General features: G+C 41.6%; 1 protein-coding gene across 1 annotated transcript in view; it reads right to left on the reverse strand.

Moving 5' to 3' along the window:
- Positions 1 to 1,023: 1,023 nt before the first annotated feature.
- pigk (phosphatidylinositol glycan anchor biosynthesis, class K) overlaps positions 1,024 to 19,941 on the reverse strand; it is a 26,656-nt gene continuing 7,738 nt past the window's right edge. Inside the window, exons 9-11 of the mRNA XM_029452927.1 lie at positions 18,604 to 18,776; positions 13,349 to 13,424; positions 1,024 to 2,448 (exon numbers count right to left, since the gene is read on the reverse strand). Coding sequence (XP_029308787.1) covers positions 2,332 to 2,448; positions 13,349 to 13,424; positions 18,604 to 18,776 — 366 coding nt within the window. The 3' untranslated portion in view covers positions 1,024 to 2,331. The remainder of the gene's footprint in view (positions 2,449 to 13,348; positions 13,425 to 18,603; positions 18,777 to 19,941) is intronic.

Genomic DNA, 19,941 nt, shown 5'->3' on the forward strand with positions numbered 1-19,941 from the left:
ATTCATTACAGGGCGTTCTGTCTCAGCAGCAGTCACTGAAATGTGACTCTCTGCTTCTTTATTTTTGTGTTCTTGCTCAAAGTTTTAGGAAAAGTCACATTTAAATAAAATAAATGTACAGTAAACAAGAGCCACTGAGGATGATTTATGCCGCCGCTATTGTTGCTGATGAGAATGAAAATGTGTGACTGCTAAAATTACTATCATCATTCCTGGGAATGATTGACATTTCAAAGGCTCACTGACAGCCAAGTGTTTCCATGTAAATTGGACAACCTGTCAGGCGCACACGTCTCCACACAGCATGCGTGTGCGCGTTTGTGGGTGAATCATTAAATTTAGCAGGCTACCACATGGGACTAAAGTCGATGTCAACTTCTAAAGACAACAAGTGTGTGTGTGTGTGTGTGTGTGTGCGTGCGCGTGCTCACTGGTGAATAGCGATGCTGCTGTTTGAACAACCTGTGTGACATATTCAGAGCATCCTGCCCGACTCGTCAGTCTGAAACCTCACTGCCTCTGCTCTAATATTGTCCTGTCACTGGGTTTTCTCCCCACCAAGTCAGGTGTGAAGGAAAACAGACAAGATCTTTATTAGCATAGGGAAACTATAGTGACAGGGGAGACGGGGGAGTACATCACCAGAAAGGCTAGTATATTCAATTCCATCTGTGAATGCTGATGTGCGAACGAGCGGCGCAGAGGAGACGGAGTCAATTTTGAAGTGGGTTTAAGAACAAACAAACCCATCTGAGATAGGTCGGCTTTAATTCGTACTGCCAGCCTGCTACTCACCGGTTGTATATAGATGCTCGGATACAACGGCTGTCTTTTGAAATACAAAACTGGAACAGAAAGAAAACTAAATGTTCTCTCTGGATTGTTATAAGCAGGTGTTTAAGTCTCTCAAGCGCCACCGATTTCAAGGATGTCTTTGCTATATACGCTCTGCCGTCAGATCTTGTGTTTCTTACAAAGTGATGACGTAATTAAGGAAAACAAACAAACGCGTAAATACATTAAAGTGATTCAAGGTTTCATCTTTATTCAGGGCATCAACATGAGCTGGCTCTCTCTGAGACGGGACCGGGAGGAATGAGATTACAGGAAATAATAAACCAGGAAGAAGAAATGAGCCTTGCATAAATGAATGAGAAAAAGGTACTTGGTGGTTTGACGCAGCAGCTGCCCTCCGATAAATATGGTTTCATTTCAGACTCCATTTGTTTTCCACTTCAGCCGCGCAGGAGAGTGGCAGTGGGCACCCGATGGGCGGGACCTCGCGCCAAGGAGCAAAGATAAAATACAGCAGGTTCAATCCATATGCTTTGAGCATCAGTCACTCCCCCCCCCCCCCTCCCCAACAATGAGCCTAATGCAGAGCGGTTACTAATGCAGAGGAAGGGAGAAGGGGGGGGAAAGAGGGAGGTAAACAGCACAGAGGAGATTCATTTGGGACGGCCGGCAGCTTACGAGGTTATCACTCACTTATCGCTGCTGTAGTGCGAGACGTGGAATGGCCGGGGAAATAGCTGTCCATCACCCAGAATACAATCAGCGGAGTACACGGCTGGGGAGCTAATGGATGTTTCCACAGGGAGGGCAATTTGGTGAATAGGAAAGAGGATGGGTCCATCATGCGAGATGGGATTACGTGCGATTGTTATCCTTCACAAGCGTGATATGACAGTCAAGGGGTGTAATGTATATGGACAAGAGAGACATTAAATAGTAATCTCTTCACAGCCCACTCGCAGCCAATCAAACCTGCCCTCGTCCCACACTTTCCTTTTTCTGACAGAGTAGCACTTAAACAAAAAAAAAAATTGCTACTGCAGAAATATGCACGCTCTTCAAACTCAGTGCATTATGTTTTAAAAGCAAATCAACGCAATTATAGAAAAGCTTGATAGAACAGAACCTTTGACACAAAAATAAATAAATATAAGTGGAGATGTCAAGAACACATCAAACATCAAAATAAAATGGCGGTACAGCTCGTGGTATTGCCTATGCAGAGATGAGGCTTTGCATATACGATGCATGACTTTCAAATATTTGTCCCTTTTCGCATCTGGAACAACAACAACAACAACAACAACACCACCACATTAGACAGTAGAGAGCAATCATCCAAAAGAAGAAGGAAAAAAAAAAAGGCATCAATTGCGTCACACAGTTTCCGAGCCACGCCGTTGTGGTGCCAAACATCTCCTTTTCATTTTCAGGAAGATAAGCCAGTCACAACCCGCACCTTTGCTCTAATATCCCTTCAGTAAAAGCTCCTGATCTGCAGCTTCGTGTCCACAGACATCCAGCGGCGCCGGCGCCTCAGAAGATGTGTTTGAGGTGCTTCATACCGTAAGTCCTGAAAAACACCAGGAGGATCAGAGTCCACAGGCCCAGGATGAAGCCATCGGGAGGATGCCAGTCTCTCTGCTTTGGTTTCTGAGGGGAGAACGGGGGGGGGGGGGGGGTGGTGAGGCGAGGATGATGGGGGGGACAGCGGAGAGAGAGAGAGAGAGGGGGGAGATTGCAGGTTAGCAGTTGTGTGTATATTCCTCCCGTTAAGGCCACCGCTGATTGTTCTGTCATTCACACAGACGCAGAATCACATACACACTCGCTTTATCTCTTCACACACTTTATGTACACTATCTGCTGTCTCACACACACACACACACACACAAAAGGTTCACACAATGAGCGGGTGGTAAAGCTCATCAGTACACCTCCCCTGTCTTGTGTTTGTCCCATTCACTGCCACATCATCACTTTGTGTATGATTATACTTTTAAATCTCCGTATTAAACATGCATCTCACAAGGAGCACATTTATATGCTAATGCAGTTGCAATATTCTGCGGAGAGATGAGATTTAACCTCTAAAAGAATCTTCCTAACTCTTCCACTGGCGACAAAGCTATAGAGAGGCTGCGAGGACGCACTTAAGAGATTTCTGTTATCCCTCAACATACAGGCTGCCATTATCCAGCGATTCAAGAAATCACCAGTCAGAGAGAAGGTGTCACCGACGCCAAAAACCTCAAGACTCGGCCAAGAAGACGACGAACACACAGCACGAGTCACTAACTGTACACACAGTTCAGTAAAGCTGCACAAATACTTCCAGAGAGATCCACGTCTCTCTGGTTTGGCTGAGCTCTAGTGTACATTTACTCTGAAGTGGACACACACACACACACACAAACACACACACACACACACACACACACACACACACACGCACACACACACTGGACTTGTGAAGGGACTGGAACTGTAGCGTGTTAAATACGTGAAGCGTCTGACATGACTAAGCACTAATATGCGTCCGAGACTGTAACATTTAGTTTCCTGTTCCTCAAACGCTCTCCCTGCTGACTATGAGCTAATCAATTTAAAGCATAAACAATGTCTCCGTCTTCAACAGGCCTCTTAATGGCCGTCTGTAACGCTCCTGCTGCACTAAGCATTATTATCTCGTTAGCTTCTGGAGACGCGGCGATGACCAACTCGTCCCACTGCATAATACAGCGAGTCTTAAATAACACCCGATTCTATTCATGCAATAGCATTCAGAGCGGGCATCATTATATGTTTCTTAGAATAATGCATATTAACGACTTTGGCTGGTGAAAAATATTCTAATTTTGTATCACTTTCCCGGCTCCGGGTAAGTGAGGCGGAAAGGGAATTACAGGAAATGTGTGTGTGTGTGTGTGTGTGTGTGTGTGCAGGGCATGGTCCTCTCAAGTCTCCCAACACAAGCTGCAGGTGAACGTAACACCGCTTACCAATTTCTAACATAGAAAGAAAGACCGAGGACGGCAGTAAAATTGGATTACGTCAAACTCTACATTTATTTAACAGCTCAATCGAGGGAAATCACTAGAGCTCCACTGCCATGCAGAGACAGTGAGGGGTTTGAGCTCCAGACTAGGCACAGTGTTGGAGATCCAGTGCAAAGAGCTCCTCCAGATGGTCACAGGAACACCACACCGAGTCGATAGTGTCTGACAGAAACCAGGCTGCAGGTTATGTGGGGGAAAGCACTCAGTGCTTCTACAGACTCGCAGTGAGCGGCAGAGACAATGAAGCTCAAACTATAAAGGGATATTTTCAGTGTCTCGTTTGTCTGACGTCAGAACAGCAGACGTGGGTGCTAAAGAAAAAAAAATAGGCCTTCGTTAAAAAGACCCTGAATTATCTTTTCCACATTTAACTTCTTACGATGAATGATGGACGATAACATGAGTAAAATAGTGCCAGTGGTTATTTCACGAGGTTTCAAATCTGATCAATTAACCAAACCGACTGCGCACAGATCAGATCAGCAGAGTTTCTGAGTGTTAACTGCGTCGACTCATCGATCTACAACTACTCATCATCACTGAGGTTTCTTTAATTCACCACATCGGGCTGCAACTAACCATTCTTAAAGTCAACGATTAATCTGCCGATTAGTTTCTTGATTAATCGTTTGGTCTGTAAAAATGTCCAGATGTCTTTAAGTGTCTTGTTTTTGTCGCTCCAAAAGCCCAAAGATATTCAGTTTAAAGAGATTTAAGTACAGAGAAAAGCATTTTAGCCTGAAAAGTAAAAAGTGCAGCTCTAACACATTTACAATTATGAGAAATAGCGACTTTATGGCGTCCGCAGAGCAGCCGCCGTACACACACCTCAGAGCGGCCTTCATGCGCCTACCTTCATGACTAACACTTTAATGCCTTTGTAATGTGAGAACGATAGAACTTTATTTGCTCTGAATCATCAATGTTTAGAGGGTAGACCTTCGTCGCTTTCCGACTTTAAATGTGATTGTTGCTCATTTAGATACATAAAGCTGCCATAATCCATATTATAATCAGTGATCTGTCCCGCTGAGACATCGACACGTTGTTTTTCTGTTCTACATTCATCAGATTTGTGTAGCAAAACTAAATCTGAGTGGAGACACTTTTATCTTCAGCCTCGGTGACAAAGTGGCCGGCGGGAAGACGAGAAGAGGAGCTGAGGGTTAAACATCTGGAGGACGAGGCAGAGCCCGGCCGGGGACGTTCATGAGAGACGACTGGGAGCGCGTGGCCATCGGGGGCAGTTGACCTCCGTGACAATTGTAGGCAGACGTGTGCGTGACTGTGACTGTGCGTGAGTAAGTGCAAGCCTCTTGGATAAGGAAGCGCAAAGGGAGATGAATCGACTGTGACAGGAAGCCACGTCAGCACCGCCGGCAGAGAGAGGAGCATATGTCAAGAGCGAGAGATAAGAAGAGAAGAAGCAGCAGAAAGGACCGCGGGGGAGAACTGCAGTTTCAACAAGTACAATCAATCAACTAATCAAATGACTGAAATGTTTTCTTTTGGATTAATTGATCAATTGTTTTGGTGTGTATATCTATATATATATAAAAAGAAATTATATATATATATAAATATATACACACTATATGTGTATATATCTATATAATATATATATATATAATATATATATACACACACATATATGTGATATAGATATACATATATATATAACACATATATGTGAGCTATATATATTAATATCTATCTCTCTATATATATATATCGCTCTCTATTCTCTCTATTATATATATATATATATTATATATATTGATAAGAAGAATTATATTATATATATACTCCACACACCATAATGGACATAGATCTATATATACATATATGATAGTATAATGACATACATACATACATATACATAATAGATATAGATATATTATAATATATATAATATTATAATATATATATATATACAACACACATATATATATATATATATATATATATACACACATATATATTATATAATATACACTAACATATATAGTACACATATATTATATATATATATACACATATATCATATATATATACACATATATTATATATATATACACATATATTATATATATATATTATATATATACACATATATTATATATACACACATATATTATATATTATATATATATATATATATAATATATATATATATATATATATATATATTATATATATACACATATATTATATATACACACATATATTATATATTATATATATATAATATATATATATATATATATATATATATATATATATATATATATATGCTGTGTAAGAGGAAGCGCTGCCAGGAGTAGGTTAGAGAAGGATATGTTCTGAAGAACCGTTCATGTTCTGAACTGTTATTATTAAAGATTGAGAAGATTGGATCAGTTGTACTTTTTTTGGAATAATAGAAACCCTTTTTTTGTGGAATATTTGATGTGGCCCACGCCTCACCCAGAATCTACCTCCAGCGGCCCCCAGGTAAATTGAGTTTGAGACCCCTGCCTTAAATGATGTTATTAAAAGACTTGTCATCAATATACACAGATACACTTTCTCTTCTGCGACCTACAAGGCTACATATCCGTCAAGCTCTGGTGTGAAATGTGAAAGAAAGAATTTGTGAAACATTTCCATCGTCCAAGGTGAATCTTTGAAATTATTTTTTTTGTCTGACCTGCAGCCCAAAACTCACACATTCAATTTACAATTTAAAAAGAAATACTGAAAAGCAGCAAATAACATTTGTAAAGATGTAAAGAGAACATGTTTGTGCTCGATAAATGCCTTTAACGGATTATCTGTTATCAGAATTGCTCTTTTTCTGTCGGTCAACTAATTACTTCAATGACTAATTGATAATAAACTAGTTTTAAATCAAAGACCATGGAACGGAAACAAGTCTGCTCTGTATGAGTCTCTCGCTACCACACAATCAAAAGAATGCAGCGCCTTAAGAAACAGACATAAGGGAGGCGGAGGGAAAAATATTAAGCACAGAAATGAGAGCGAGGAGAAGAGGCGAGTGTTCGCTGACCTTCACTGACGGAGCCATGCACATCTCACTGACGAGGACTTGGCGCAGCGTGCCTCCATTACACGCGCTTTGTGTTGCGTATTCAATTCACATGTAAAATCAATTAACGGCTACCCATCTGATTGATTGGAGCTAATTAACACGGCCATGCAGGATGCTAATGGTCGTTGAGGGAGGTCTGAAACGCCCTGCCAAACACTCGCACTCCAAGGTCAAAACTGCAGCAAATTTATGTTGATGACAGAACAGGAGCCATTGTGCGCTGCCAGGACGCTCCACTGTAAGAGACAAAGCACCAGGTGTATTATTCTCTCATAATGCATGCTTTGCTTTCCTAGACTATATTATTTTCTATTATTGAGCACACGCAACACAGCAAAGCTAATTCAGAAGAAAAGCTCGTCAGAGTGGGTTTGACCTGCGATCCACACAATCCCAACATCCACTTTTGAAAAGTGTCAATGTTGCAGGCTCCAGTGAGGGAAGGGGGATTTGGCGAGGGATTGAAGGGAGGCAAAGCATTCATTCTCAGTGTTTCCACTTTCAATTCTCCGAAGCCATATGGTGTGGCGTCAAGCTGGCAAAAGAACAAGTACCAATTTGACGGCAGAGACCAGAACTCACAGCAGTGAGGCGTGAACAAAGAAAAGTAGAATACACAGAAGCTCTTCTAGTTATTTCCAGAGCTGAACATATTGTGATTAGGCGTTGGCAACGTGATGAGATGTGTGAGGTTGGGAAGAGAAGGTGGCAGGGAGAGGGGACTCACCCCGGCACCACGAGCGAGACAACTGCCAACGATGACACAATGAGGGAAGGTTTGTACACAGACGCCATACAGCACAGGCTTCTATATCCTCCGTCAGTCACTGCGGTGACTTTTCCATTTGCAAGTCGTCGCCCGGTCTGCTGGCGAATGGTTTTCTCAGAAGATAAACACAGCGAGAAGATTTGTTTTTGTTGGAGGTACAACTGAAATCAGGCCACTTGGGAATCAAATTAGACATCAAATCTTATGAGATTCAATCACATGTAGTTCAGAAGAGTGTCTCTGAGACGCTGCTCAGCGTCTCGAAAACAAAGATATCTCAGAGACCGCTGCGCACAATATGACAGCTAATCAAAAAGAGGAGCGCCGTCAATAGGCTTTATGGACATTGGTCATTCTGCTGCAGTGCAGATGGATTTTGTTGAGGGGGAGAGAGATGAATCAGTGTGCCAGGACACCCATCCTAAACCCAGCAGGAGTGCTAGCTGATAATCGAAATCCCTGACAGGGGTCGTCGGGTCGATGAGGGTGTTTGTGCGTTGTTCGTGTGGATGCATTTAAAAAGAGGAGAGGGAGGGAGGCAGAAAAGAAAATGTATAAAGATGAAGAGACAAATAAGAATGTGAGCCAAGATATGAAGCCAAGTAACAGACGGTGGAGACTTAATGGGGTGTGTTTGTGTGCGAGTGTGCAAGCCTTTCATAGTGTGACTGCTTCTGTGTATAGAAAGAAATAACAGACAAAGTTTACTCTTTTGAGAGCAGCAGATCTGAAATCAGCCGTATTTGCCAGGCTTCGGAGGCATTCCTCAGCGATCAATTTCCCGCTGGGTGTGGAGACCCCTCCTGCTTCCCAATAAGAGTCTGACAGGGCTACAGCATGTGGTCAGCTTCATTTCTCCGGGTCAACTGACTGAGAATCCTTAAAGGACTTTCAATGTTCTCCAGCAATATTAACAGCAGCTGAAGTGAGGATGTTTCAAATGTATTCAATCGAGCTGGATCCGACCTTTCGCATCAACACCAATAGTTTAGTATCCGTCTACAAAGTGGAGACGAACATCACTTCATAATGTGATGCCTCCGTCTCTGCTTACTAATCAAACAGCCACTGTGCCCTTATATCTCTTCTTAGGGAAGTGGCGACCATTGTTCCATGACTGAATAGTCACATTCTTCCTCAGCAATGACATTGCAAGAACATACATTGCAAGATGGCATCCAATGTGGTTTAGACGGCATGCTGGTGGTTCCACACTAACTATGTATGTAACTATTGAAAAAACAGTCGATCGCTTTATTTTAAATGACGAGGTGTTCAAACTGTACGACCTGGGACAGCGGTAGATTCCCATTTAGCTTGAATATAGACAGAAACTCTCTGATGGAACACAGCGAACAGTTCTGGAGTCCAAATGTTCCTTTTTTTAATTGGCTTGAAACAGTAAAACATTGAATTATTATTTGGTACGAGTGGATTTGAAGGGCAGGTAAGTGTACAGTGGGTTTAACAGCTGAGAGAATCAACACATACAGCTGGTCGGAAAACCAAAACAATAAGCTGAAAGACACTAAAACACAAACCTCCTTTGGGAACTGTTGGAGAGAGTTCGCTGTGAATTCATCAGTACTTGTTTTTACAGGTAGTCACATGATCCATTGTTAAAGGGGACATATTATACTCATTTTCAGGCTCATATATGGATTTGGGGTTTTGAACTAAGACATGCTTTAATGCTCAAAAGACACATTATTCCTCTCATACTGTGTCTGAATACACCTATGTACCTGTATTCCCCCTCTGTTTTTACGCCTGTTTTCTTCGGAAAAAGTCCACTCTGCTCCGATTGGCTTGCACCTTCGCAAAGGTAGTTACTCAGATGAAGAGCGGTGAATTTTAATGAGCCTGCATGTGACATAGGAAGGGGAGCCAAATCTGATTGGCTTGTTGAATCCCATGTTTTCTGACCGAGGCAGACCAGAAAAATGGACTATATTGTTTGTATGTATGTATGTATGTATGTATGTATGTATGTATGTATGTATGTATGTATGTATGTATGTATTGTATGATTGTATGTATGATTGTATGATTGTATGTATGTATGTATGTATGTATGTATGTATGTATGTATGTATGTATGTATGTATGTATGTATGATTGTATGATTGTATGTATGATTGTATGATTGTATGTATGTATGTATGTATGTATGCATGTATATGGATGTATGCATGATTGTATAAGCATGTATGTATGTATGTATGTATGTATGTATGTATGTATGTATATGTATGTATGTATATGTATGTATGTATGCATGTACGTACATACATACGTATGTATAGGCACTGAAAATGTGAGTTTATAAATATATGTTTAAAAATATATATTATTTAGAGCATCTTTAACGAATCCAACACGAGGGCAGTGAATACAAGAGGGATGAGATGTTGGTCGATTTCTATTTTTGTCATTTGGTTGAGGATTATATTTTGGTTTGGTACCCTGTGTACATGAGCAGGGTCTGGAAACAATGTGTATAATAACATAAAACCACACATCCTACCTACTGTGTGTTGCTTTCAATGCGACTTGTTGAAGCCGTCAGAGTAATCCAATACAGCTGAAAGAATGACGAGTTAAAATAACTCTTCCGTCTCTCCGTCTCTTATTGAAAGGATGCAGCATTGAATAAAACCGTGTAGATGGTCATGTTAATGTTTTTAAGTAAGGGCTTCACAGAGGCAGCTGAACCCCAAATGTAAGCTCCACTAATTTCTGCTCTTGCCTGTGGCAAAGATTAATGTGACTGTGTTACTTTTCTGAAGCACAAGTTGAAGGGGAAGTATAGAAATAGTATTTTTAAAAGGCTGTTAATGGAAGATCTTACAACAGGGATACAGAGGACCCGAGACCGCCTGCTTTGAATGCAGAGCACACGTTCAAAAGGTGGAATGAGGAGGAATAGGTGTTCATTTGTGAAGGTCGGCTCGACTGAAAAGTGCAATCCATTTGGGAATGAGGTGAATGCACAATTCCTCGCCACAATCCTACCGATCCATTCTGCTGGATTTCACGGGGGCCCCCTTCACTCGGAGGCACTTGCATTTCACACTTAAGAGCCGTCACCATGGAAACAACACAAAAGACATTTGTTTGTGGATGTTGCCCAAAACTTTCTGCTCGGTGTCCAAATGTGCGGACACACCTCGAATAACAACAACGCAGGTGCACAAATAAAATGGCAAAAAAAGGACGTAACAAGACGCCAAACATGGAAAAACAAAGTCACAAATAAAATGTTTTAAAATGTTGGGATCAAAACATCTTGAAGGCGATTGGACATCAGGTATCGCAATATTGTAAAATGGAATTGCCCTACGGGGGAAATGTGTTTGAAGAGTGTTTGGGAAAAGAGATTTGGGGAGTCTCATTTGATGAAGATAAATGGGCTCAGATTTGTGGCAGTTCTCGAAGTAGTCGAGGATCAGACTGATCATCTTACCCATTACGATTCTGCGACTGGTTGGAAATAAAGGAGGGAAGAGGGCACTGTTACGTTCCACTGCCTCCCCAGCCTCTTGCGAGAGAGCTGTGAGTTTCTTTTCTCCTGTGTTTCAGGTTGGCCACGCCTCTGCCCGCACCTGAGCTCCATTAGTGATCAGTGGGGCCATATAACCTTCCTGGAGCCGGTGATCGCTCTCTTTTGATTTCCCTGCCTTGCTGTCGGCCTCGCTCGTTCTCTAGGACTGTGTGGTTCATTGTTTACTAGTTGTAGCGTTAAAGAAGCTGGAAGGAGTTCTCTGCCTTTTTCCTTTGTCCCCCATTTTGCTCCCGTTTACTGCGAGGTAGTGATGGGCAAATGAAGCTTTTGTGAAGCACTTCAGCCAATTGTTTCGGAAATGGGTTCATTACTTGAAGCTTCAGGTACAGTGACCTCTTCTGGCGACGTGCAAGGCTGCAGCGGATTTAAAGTATCTTTGCCTTAAATTCTTTGACGCACACATCTAAGACTGAATATCATGTTCTATTTAAAGATAAAGATTGATGATTGTGTGTATGTGTTATTGAGAAGAGATTGCTGGGGGGGAAATGTGGGCTTATTAGGCTTTAAATGATAGTACAGTTTAAGATTGGATAGAGATAAGGGAAATGAAACGCAACAGATGGCCACTGGTCGGATTCGAACCCCGTGCTGCTGCGGCAAGACTTTAATTGAGGGATGTACATTATTCTTTCAACAGATTTAGATCTGGTTTCTTTACTTGCACACGAGGACCAGATGATGCTGGGGTGCATAACAATTGTTTCGCTAGTTGGCCGGCTCCATAATGATCAAATACAAACGCAATACCAACAACTCAACAGCAACAACAACCCACACATTGTGCTTTGTTTAGAGCGGGTATAAAGTGTTGAGGCGCTCAAATTCAAAACCGTCTCAACCTGTCAGAATCGAGACGAGGCAGTGGCAGCGAATCACCTGATTGGACCGCGAACCAGTCCGGTGATTCATTCAGGAAATGAAGCAGTTACTGCTTCGGACGTCATATGACACGTGATTTGAAGCAAGCTTCGAAGCGGTGGTTCCACGGAATTGTAGTCCAGAGTTTGAAGCACGTATCGAAGCTTCAGTATCACACTGCCATCACTACTGTGAGGTAGGGAGCTTAGTATTGTGATTTTCATTTGACAGGTTAGTGAACGTTCATTTCCAGATGGTGTGGGTTTTTGTTATTTTGGCCTCTGAGACCCTGACGCTGAGTTGCTTCTGTGTTACATGTTTTTGTTTGAAACCTGTTTTTGGAATAAATGAAGTTACCTTTTTACACTTTAACGCAGTGGTTCTTAAACGGGGTTCGATCGAACCCCAGGGGGTCGTTGAGTCACTCTCAGGGGTTTGGCAGGGGTCAAGACACACACACACACACACACACACACACACACACACACACACACACACACACACACACACACACACACACACACACACACACACACACACACACACACACACACACACACACACACACACACACACACACACACACACACACACACACACACTCACACACTAACAATGTCAGGCCGTCAAAAAATTGGCTGCCGACAATTTGGCAACACACAATTTTTCTTCGCCGTGTCAGATTACAAATATTTAGTTGCTTAGTGAAAATGTGTTACACAAAAGGGTGGTGATAGCCAAGTGGTACGCCTTTCAAACCAGAAGGTCGTGAGTTCAAAACCAATACCTGAGCAAGGTAATTTACCCTGAGTTGCTCCAGGGGGACTGTCCCTGTAATGACCTGTAATGAAATCAATTCGGCCCACTCGTATTATTTTTGATGTCACGCTCCGCTTGGCCATCATTGGCTGCACATTGCTTGGCTTCGATATCTGTGCTGCAGGGAACTTGGTGCGCTCCGTAGTCGACTTGTGGCTGTTGTGATTGTACATCGTTGTGACTTTCAATCCCTTCATACTAACTATGTCGAGCAAAGAAAAGAAAGTGGTTGGACAAATACGAATACCTTTCTTATTTACATTACCTTTTTATGTTACTCCCTGTGCACCTCTAGACCTCTGATTCAATGACTGTGGTTATGCCCCAACATCCAAAACATTCCCAGCTAAGTTTTAGAAATGTTATACATTTTGCATTCTGTCTCTTACCTGGTGGATGATCTCAGACACTGGCAGCTGGTCCACATACGAGTACTTCTCTTTCTGCAGCTCTGTATTTACAGGCCTGGAAGACAAAACACACATTTACCTGTGTGTGTGTGTGTGTGTGTGTGATTGACAGACCATTTCAGAGCCGAGTCGCTGACATGCAGTGCAAATTGATGCAAGTGAAACCTAATTTTTCATCTTGATAAATAGAAATATTCATCTTGTGGAGCTATAGAAAGTGAAAACCATCGTTACATATTGTGTCTTAACCCGTGTGCATCACTGCAGACGACAAGTGGAGAAAAAACAAACGGGAAACACAATTTCAAAGTGATATTACAGGTCAATTCAAACTTGAGCGACAGACTCAACATTTTTACTGTAACGATTTTAGAGATGTTGGAAGAGCTCCAAACTGCCCCCCCCCACCACCCACCCACCCACACACACAGTGCAGGGTTAGTGTTTCTTTTTAACAAAAAACCGAGTGAACATCAATGAAAGTTGAGCAGGTAAACAACCAAATACAGCGAATGTTTGTTGTTGCTACACAGCAAACATCACATCTGCAGTGTCTCATGCGTTACGACTTTACAAACCTCCGGCTGGACTGTCGGTGCGTCACCTTGGTAGCTCTTTGCCAGTTTTAAGAAATACAATTGAAAATTTAATTCAGCTTTTAGTGTGGCATGAGCAGCGAGGCACTAAACGTTACCTCAATCTACAAAAGACGGTGGGAAAGGCTTTGTTTTTCCCTTTTTTGGGGATTTTTTTAGCAACAAAATTCAGAAAGCTCCCAAAAGCATGACACAAACGAACAGAAGAGAAGACGAGGGATTCATTTCTAGAACTCCCAAGAACAAAGATGTAAAACAGCTTCTAAAGGAAGGTCAGTAAGAACTCAAAGCATGCAGTAAACAGAGAATTTAATATTCTTCTCTGGATTGCATCGCGTTTCAAACTTGTTCCTCAGACAATACTAAGTACGCGAGTCAGTGTGTACGACCAACATCTGGTGTTTGTAATGAACACGTCGACACGGTTATGATCTGTAGTCGCGGCGCTCATCTCTTGACTCGTCAGACTCACGATGTATCGTAAGTTCAGTCTCCTGCTCAAGGACACTGAGAAAGGTCCCTGCATACACATACGTTACTGTGAGACAAGATGTGTATAACCCGTGACCTTTGAGACACAGAACTGGTTATCCAGAGCCTTTCTGCTTCAATTGTTGTCAAAATAAAAGCTATTAAAAAAGCATTAATGAGCCACACAGGCACTGTAGTTTGTCTCGAGTCAACGCCACATAAACCATCATGCTGCTGCAAATACTCACTAAAGCACCAAATCCACATTCTGAGAATAGTTTCTCAAGCAAATACACAATTTACTCCCGTTTTATTTTGCTTCACACGACAGTGCCAGCTGTGTCAGGCTCAATTACTGTCACTGTTGAATGGGCAGACAAGATAATTTCTTTTGACTTTGTTTCTTTTACCATGCTCGTCGTCGTGTTGTACTGGCTGTATTTTATCTGAAACTGTGTCCACTTACAAAAAAACAACACAAAAGCGAAGAATCAAAAACTGTTGAAATGACATTACACCTAATAGTTCAGACACCTGTAAAAAGCCATTACAATGCTTTGGATCCACCAGAACGCACTTTCGACAGGGCTGTTTGCCCGTTTGTATCTCTGTTGAGAGACTCGTCGTCTGCAACATCACAGTCATGAGTCAGGATGAAGAGTCTCAGCTAAAGGTCACAGTCGAGTGGAGGTGTCACTGAGTGGCTGTCTTTGTCCAATCAAAGAAAGTTCAGGTCAGACAGCTGCTGACAAAGTGGGCTGCGTCCTCCGGTGAGCCACCTCTTGCTGTGTGAAGCAACCCGTTCTCCTCTTTCTCCTCGCTCTCCTCTTTCCTCCCTCCGAGTTACCGTTGCTCAAATTATTTCGGACTTTTTTGGCTCTCGACCTTCCTTCTTTATGTTCCCGTCGTTATACTTTTTCTATTCAACTCCCTTTTTGTCTTTTCTCACCACGTCTGTGCAGGAGGGCAGAAGTTGCTCTGACAGACAGGAATCAGAGACAGAAGAAAGCTGTCAGGGCTGGCAGGCAGAGAGGCGACCTCCTGCTGAGCCCCCCCTCGTGTGCTCCGAGCGCTTTCTGCCACTGGAAAAATGTCACGAGAGTCTCACTGCCATTTCCCCCCTTTTCACTTAGCACAAGGAGATGGACTCTAATTCAATTCAGACCACTTTCCACTTTATTTTCCATATAAAAGAGATATTTTCAGAGAGGATTTTTCAATCCACTTAGCTGATTCTAATGGATGCGACCGCCCCTCCCCTCCTACAGCTGCAGCATCCTTCTTTAAGTCACACACATTTCCTCTTAACATCTGCTCTTCTGGTGCCCAAAGCACTTTTTGTAGAGTCTCTCCAGCGCTGCAGGTCACAAATGAAATTAAATGTACTTAATAACTGAAATGAGATATGAATTCAGCTTTTAATTTGATAATTGGCGTTTTCCTTGGAGCTTGGTGAACCACGCGATGACACGCGTTGGTCAACAAGCAGCTATGACTTGAGGAGTGCAACCACACAATGTCATTACACTGTTAAGGCCATGTATAATGAAAAGGATTGAGGGGGTCCATTAAAATGTCCTCTGCATCAAGAGCAATTCACTTAATGGAAGAGCTTGTTCTGAGGGGAAAAACTGCCATTTAGAAACGTGTGGGAGGACGAGAGAGAGAATAAGAGAGGGACGAGCAAGCAAGAGAAGAAGTAGCACACTTGAACACACACACACACACACACACACACACACACACACACGTCCCCATCTTCTCTAAAGATCCTGCTCCACTTGTTGGAGTGGCCGGATGAGCTGACGAGCAGCACTATATTTAATAACGGCTTGTTTCAGAGGACATCTGTGATGTTCTCTCTGGGAGACACAGAGCTCACTACAGCCCGTTTCCAGCTCTTATAAAACGCTATTATTTAATTTGCCCAGTCGTGTCCGGACAGAGGTCTCGTAACGATCGATCTTCGTGATTGCTTTTTTTGCCATGATCCAGATGTGTTGCAAAAAAAGCCTTTAACCAAACTCCTGACCAAATTTCTTCTAAAGGAGGCGGGATGATGACTGCAACTCGTGGTTATTTTCAAAGCTGATAATCTGCTAATTATTTTCCCAATTAACTGATTGTGAAATGTATAAATGCACATTATATTTAGAGCCTCAGGTGACAGATTTAAATTGCTTGTAAAACCCAAAAGATATTCAGTTTGTTTTTACATGTGGGAAAGATAAGCTGTGGGTTAGTTAATCAATTAACACCTGATGTTTCAATCAATACTCCATTAATAACCCAACTACCTTCTCTTCTTCTCTATCTTCTCTTTTACCAAAATGTAATTCCAGAGAGACGCTTGTATTTCTGCGTTTTCGAGCATGAAGCTGGATTTTCTTGATACTAAATGTCCTCAGCTCAGCACACGCTTTCATTTCTGTGTAACAACTGCACGAAGTTAAGATTGTTTCCAACCTGGTAGATGGCTGCGTGTTGACAACAACATGCAGAACTCGTATCATTTTTAAATGAGCTTCTTTAACTTCATTTTATAAATGATTCTGCGACGGCTAATCTGCCTTTTTATGTGTATTAAACTGGACATATTAACATAGTCACCTTGAAAACTCTTGCATTGTCGTTCCAATACACGATAACATTAAAATAAATGATTTAATAAACATACTGGTGATGAAATTCATGTTTTTTCCCCTCCCTGTATACCAAACCTCCCTCCTAATCTGTCAGCAAATACTCCATCACCCACCTCCTGGTGTAATATTAATCTCACCCAGCACTTAATGCTAACCACACACACGCTGTAACGTGACAAACACGATGACAGAAAGTGTCGTTATATCGCTGAACTTTCACAATAATGTTCTCCATCATTCTTAAAAAGGTGGAAAGACTTTGCTGCATGAGTAAAGTCGGCTGCATTAAACATCTCATGAATCAGGAGATTGCTGCTTCTTACATCAGAATTAGAGATAAAACGTCTCTCTAGGACTGAATTAGGGCAACAACGCGCTCGATAACGCTGCTGCTGTGTTTCTTTGTTGAATGTGAGATCAGCACACCTAAAGTGTTTGCTCTAATCAATAATAAAGTAATAGGGGAAGTAGAGTGCAATGACTAACTAGCCTAAGGCCAGAACAGCTGATGACTAAAATCGTTGTGGCAATTACCTCTAATTACTAATTAGCAGCCAACCACATTAGATTATTTCACGATTTCACCTCCCAGTGGTTCAATTAACTTCCATCTTAAATGGAATTAATAGAAGTGAGGAGAGTGTGATCAACTTTTCATTTCCATCACACGTGTTTGTACAGCACTGCAATCTATTCCTCACCCGCAGCCTAATGAGTCAACGTATGAAAGACTGCAGTTTGGTGTGTGTGAGCTGTGCGTTTCCTAAAACTCCAGGTGATATTGTTATAATGGGGTTAATAGTGTCTGGGAACTAATATGAGAAAGCAAACAATATGTCACCAGAGGATCCTGAGCAAGACTTTTGACAGCTCTCTACAGACATCTAGTGGCTAAATGTATTCATCACAGCAGGCGTCGACCTGATGCCACGAGAGAAGGTAGTGAATTGGATGCATTTTGTCCGGTTCGTCACCGGGTGGCGCCACACATGATGCATCAGAAGCACGGCTGCTCACTCCATGTCACTCATCATCAGAAGTATAGCCTGAAGAGTAGGTCCAGTTATGATCTTCACTGCTAAAGTGCTGGTTATAAACACCATGAACATAAGCCGTGTTAACCTCGAGCATTCATGTCGTCGGTCAGCCTTAGAAATCAGGTGTTAAATCACCTATAGGGTAGTCATAGCAACATCCACTGAGAGGTTGACTCTCCCTCAACACATCATTAGTAGAGAAATCAATATCGCTTATAAGAGATGCTTTAAATAGAAATCGAAGTCTAGCAAGTTGGGAAACCTAAAACGAATTTGGCCCAAAGCCATTCAATCGTCCTTAATCCTCCTAAAGAAAGAAATCACTTTACTTTTAAATAAAGAGGTCGATCTGCTTTTATTAGTCCACCTTAAGTGAGGCGTCAAAGACCCTGGAGAAGAAAGTCTGTCAAAGTCTCAAAAGCTGCTATTCATACTATAAACATGGTTTATTAAAGTGGAGTGAAATAACAAATAACTCGGCTTACTTCTGCTCCGCCTGCTCGATGGGTTCCGTCAAGTTGATGGTTTCCATGGTTAGCTCGACTTTGCGCACGCTACCAAAGAAATCGGTGATGAGGGCACTTCCTGGGTCTCTCAGGAAAAGGTCAGTACGGTGGCCCGGTGTGGACACACACTGACTCTTGGGACAAACTTTGAACTGGGGGAAGCAGACGTAACACAAGCAGTGTCAGAAATGCAGTGTCAGAAATGTAGAACTTAAAACAGCCGCAGGTGGGGGCTCCTTTTCCCAATACAAGCACCCACTGAAGAAAAACAAAACATTAAATAAACAAAAATATGTAAAAAATTAAACATTTGAAAAACATTTATTAGGATAATAACAAAGATTTTAATAAATCTCAACTTGTAAACATGAAATTCTAGGTAAACTGCACATTTAAAATAATAATAATAATAATAAATATATATATATATATATATATATATATATATATATATATATATATATATATATAATTATATTCATAATTTTTTTGAGTATGATAATAATAATAATTATATATACCGTATATAAAAAATAATAATAATAATTATTATTATTATATATATAATATTTTTGAGTATGACTATTGTGATTTAATAGGAGGCGGTATCTTCATAAGCGCCTGCACAATGTTCTAACTTTTTTATGCATGTGCAAATAACCTAAATACATACAATATTTTAAGCATGTAAATCCTGCACTTATTTACTCATGGTGCCGTCAGGAGCTTTAGCATGAAGTACATGGTATTAAGTCACAGACTGTGCCAGAACGATGCATCAAACATTGCTGCAACATGGAAGTGGGTGGTGTTAAAGTGTATTTGAGAAGATTAGAGGCAAAGAGCATGACATTTGTGCACGGCATCGTCAATTACAAATCTTTCACTGCCTTGTGTGTTACCACTTGTAGATTAATCCTCTTAAGTATGTGATTCATCAGTGTGCCGTGCCTGACTGGGCTCTCCATTTGAAAATAAAATCATTAATCCGAGGTGAACGTTATCTCTATCGGCCAAACAGGACTTAAAAAACAAACTTTGGTGGAGGATTGTGTTGGGAAGGTGGAGGAGAGTCCCGTTTTATTGCAGACTGGATTTAAAAAGAAAAACACTCGAGTTCGTCTGGAAAATCCATAGCATCCATCCTTAGTTCCACAAAATAGCTCGAGAATAAAGAGTGCATCTCCAGAAACAAGAAAATTGGAAAGAATAATAAGCATTAGTCAGAGTGCATTGATCGAGCTCCGCACTGAGTGCAGGAGGATTTGAGGCGTTTTGATTGCAACTCCCGGGGAGGTGGGGGTAGGTGATGGAGGG

Source organism: Cottoperca gobio, chromosome 17, assembly GCF_900634415.1.
Source record: "Cottoperca gobio chromosome 17, fCotGob3.1, whole genome shotgun sequence".
NCBI classification, from domain to species: Eukaryota; Metazoa; Chordata; class Actinopteri; order Perciformes; family Bovichtidae; genus Cottoperca; species Cottoperca gobio.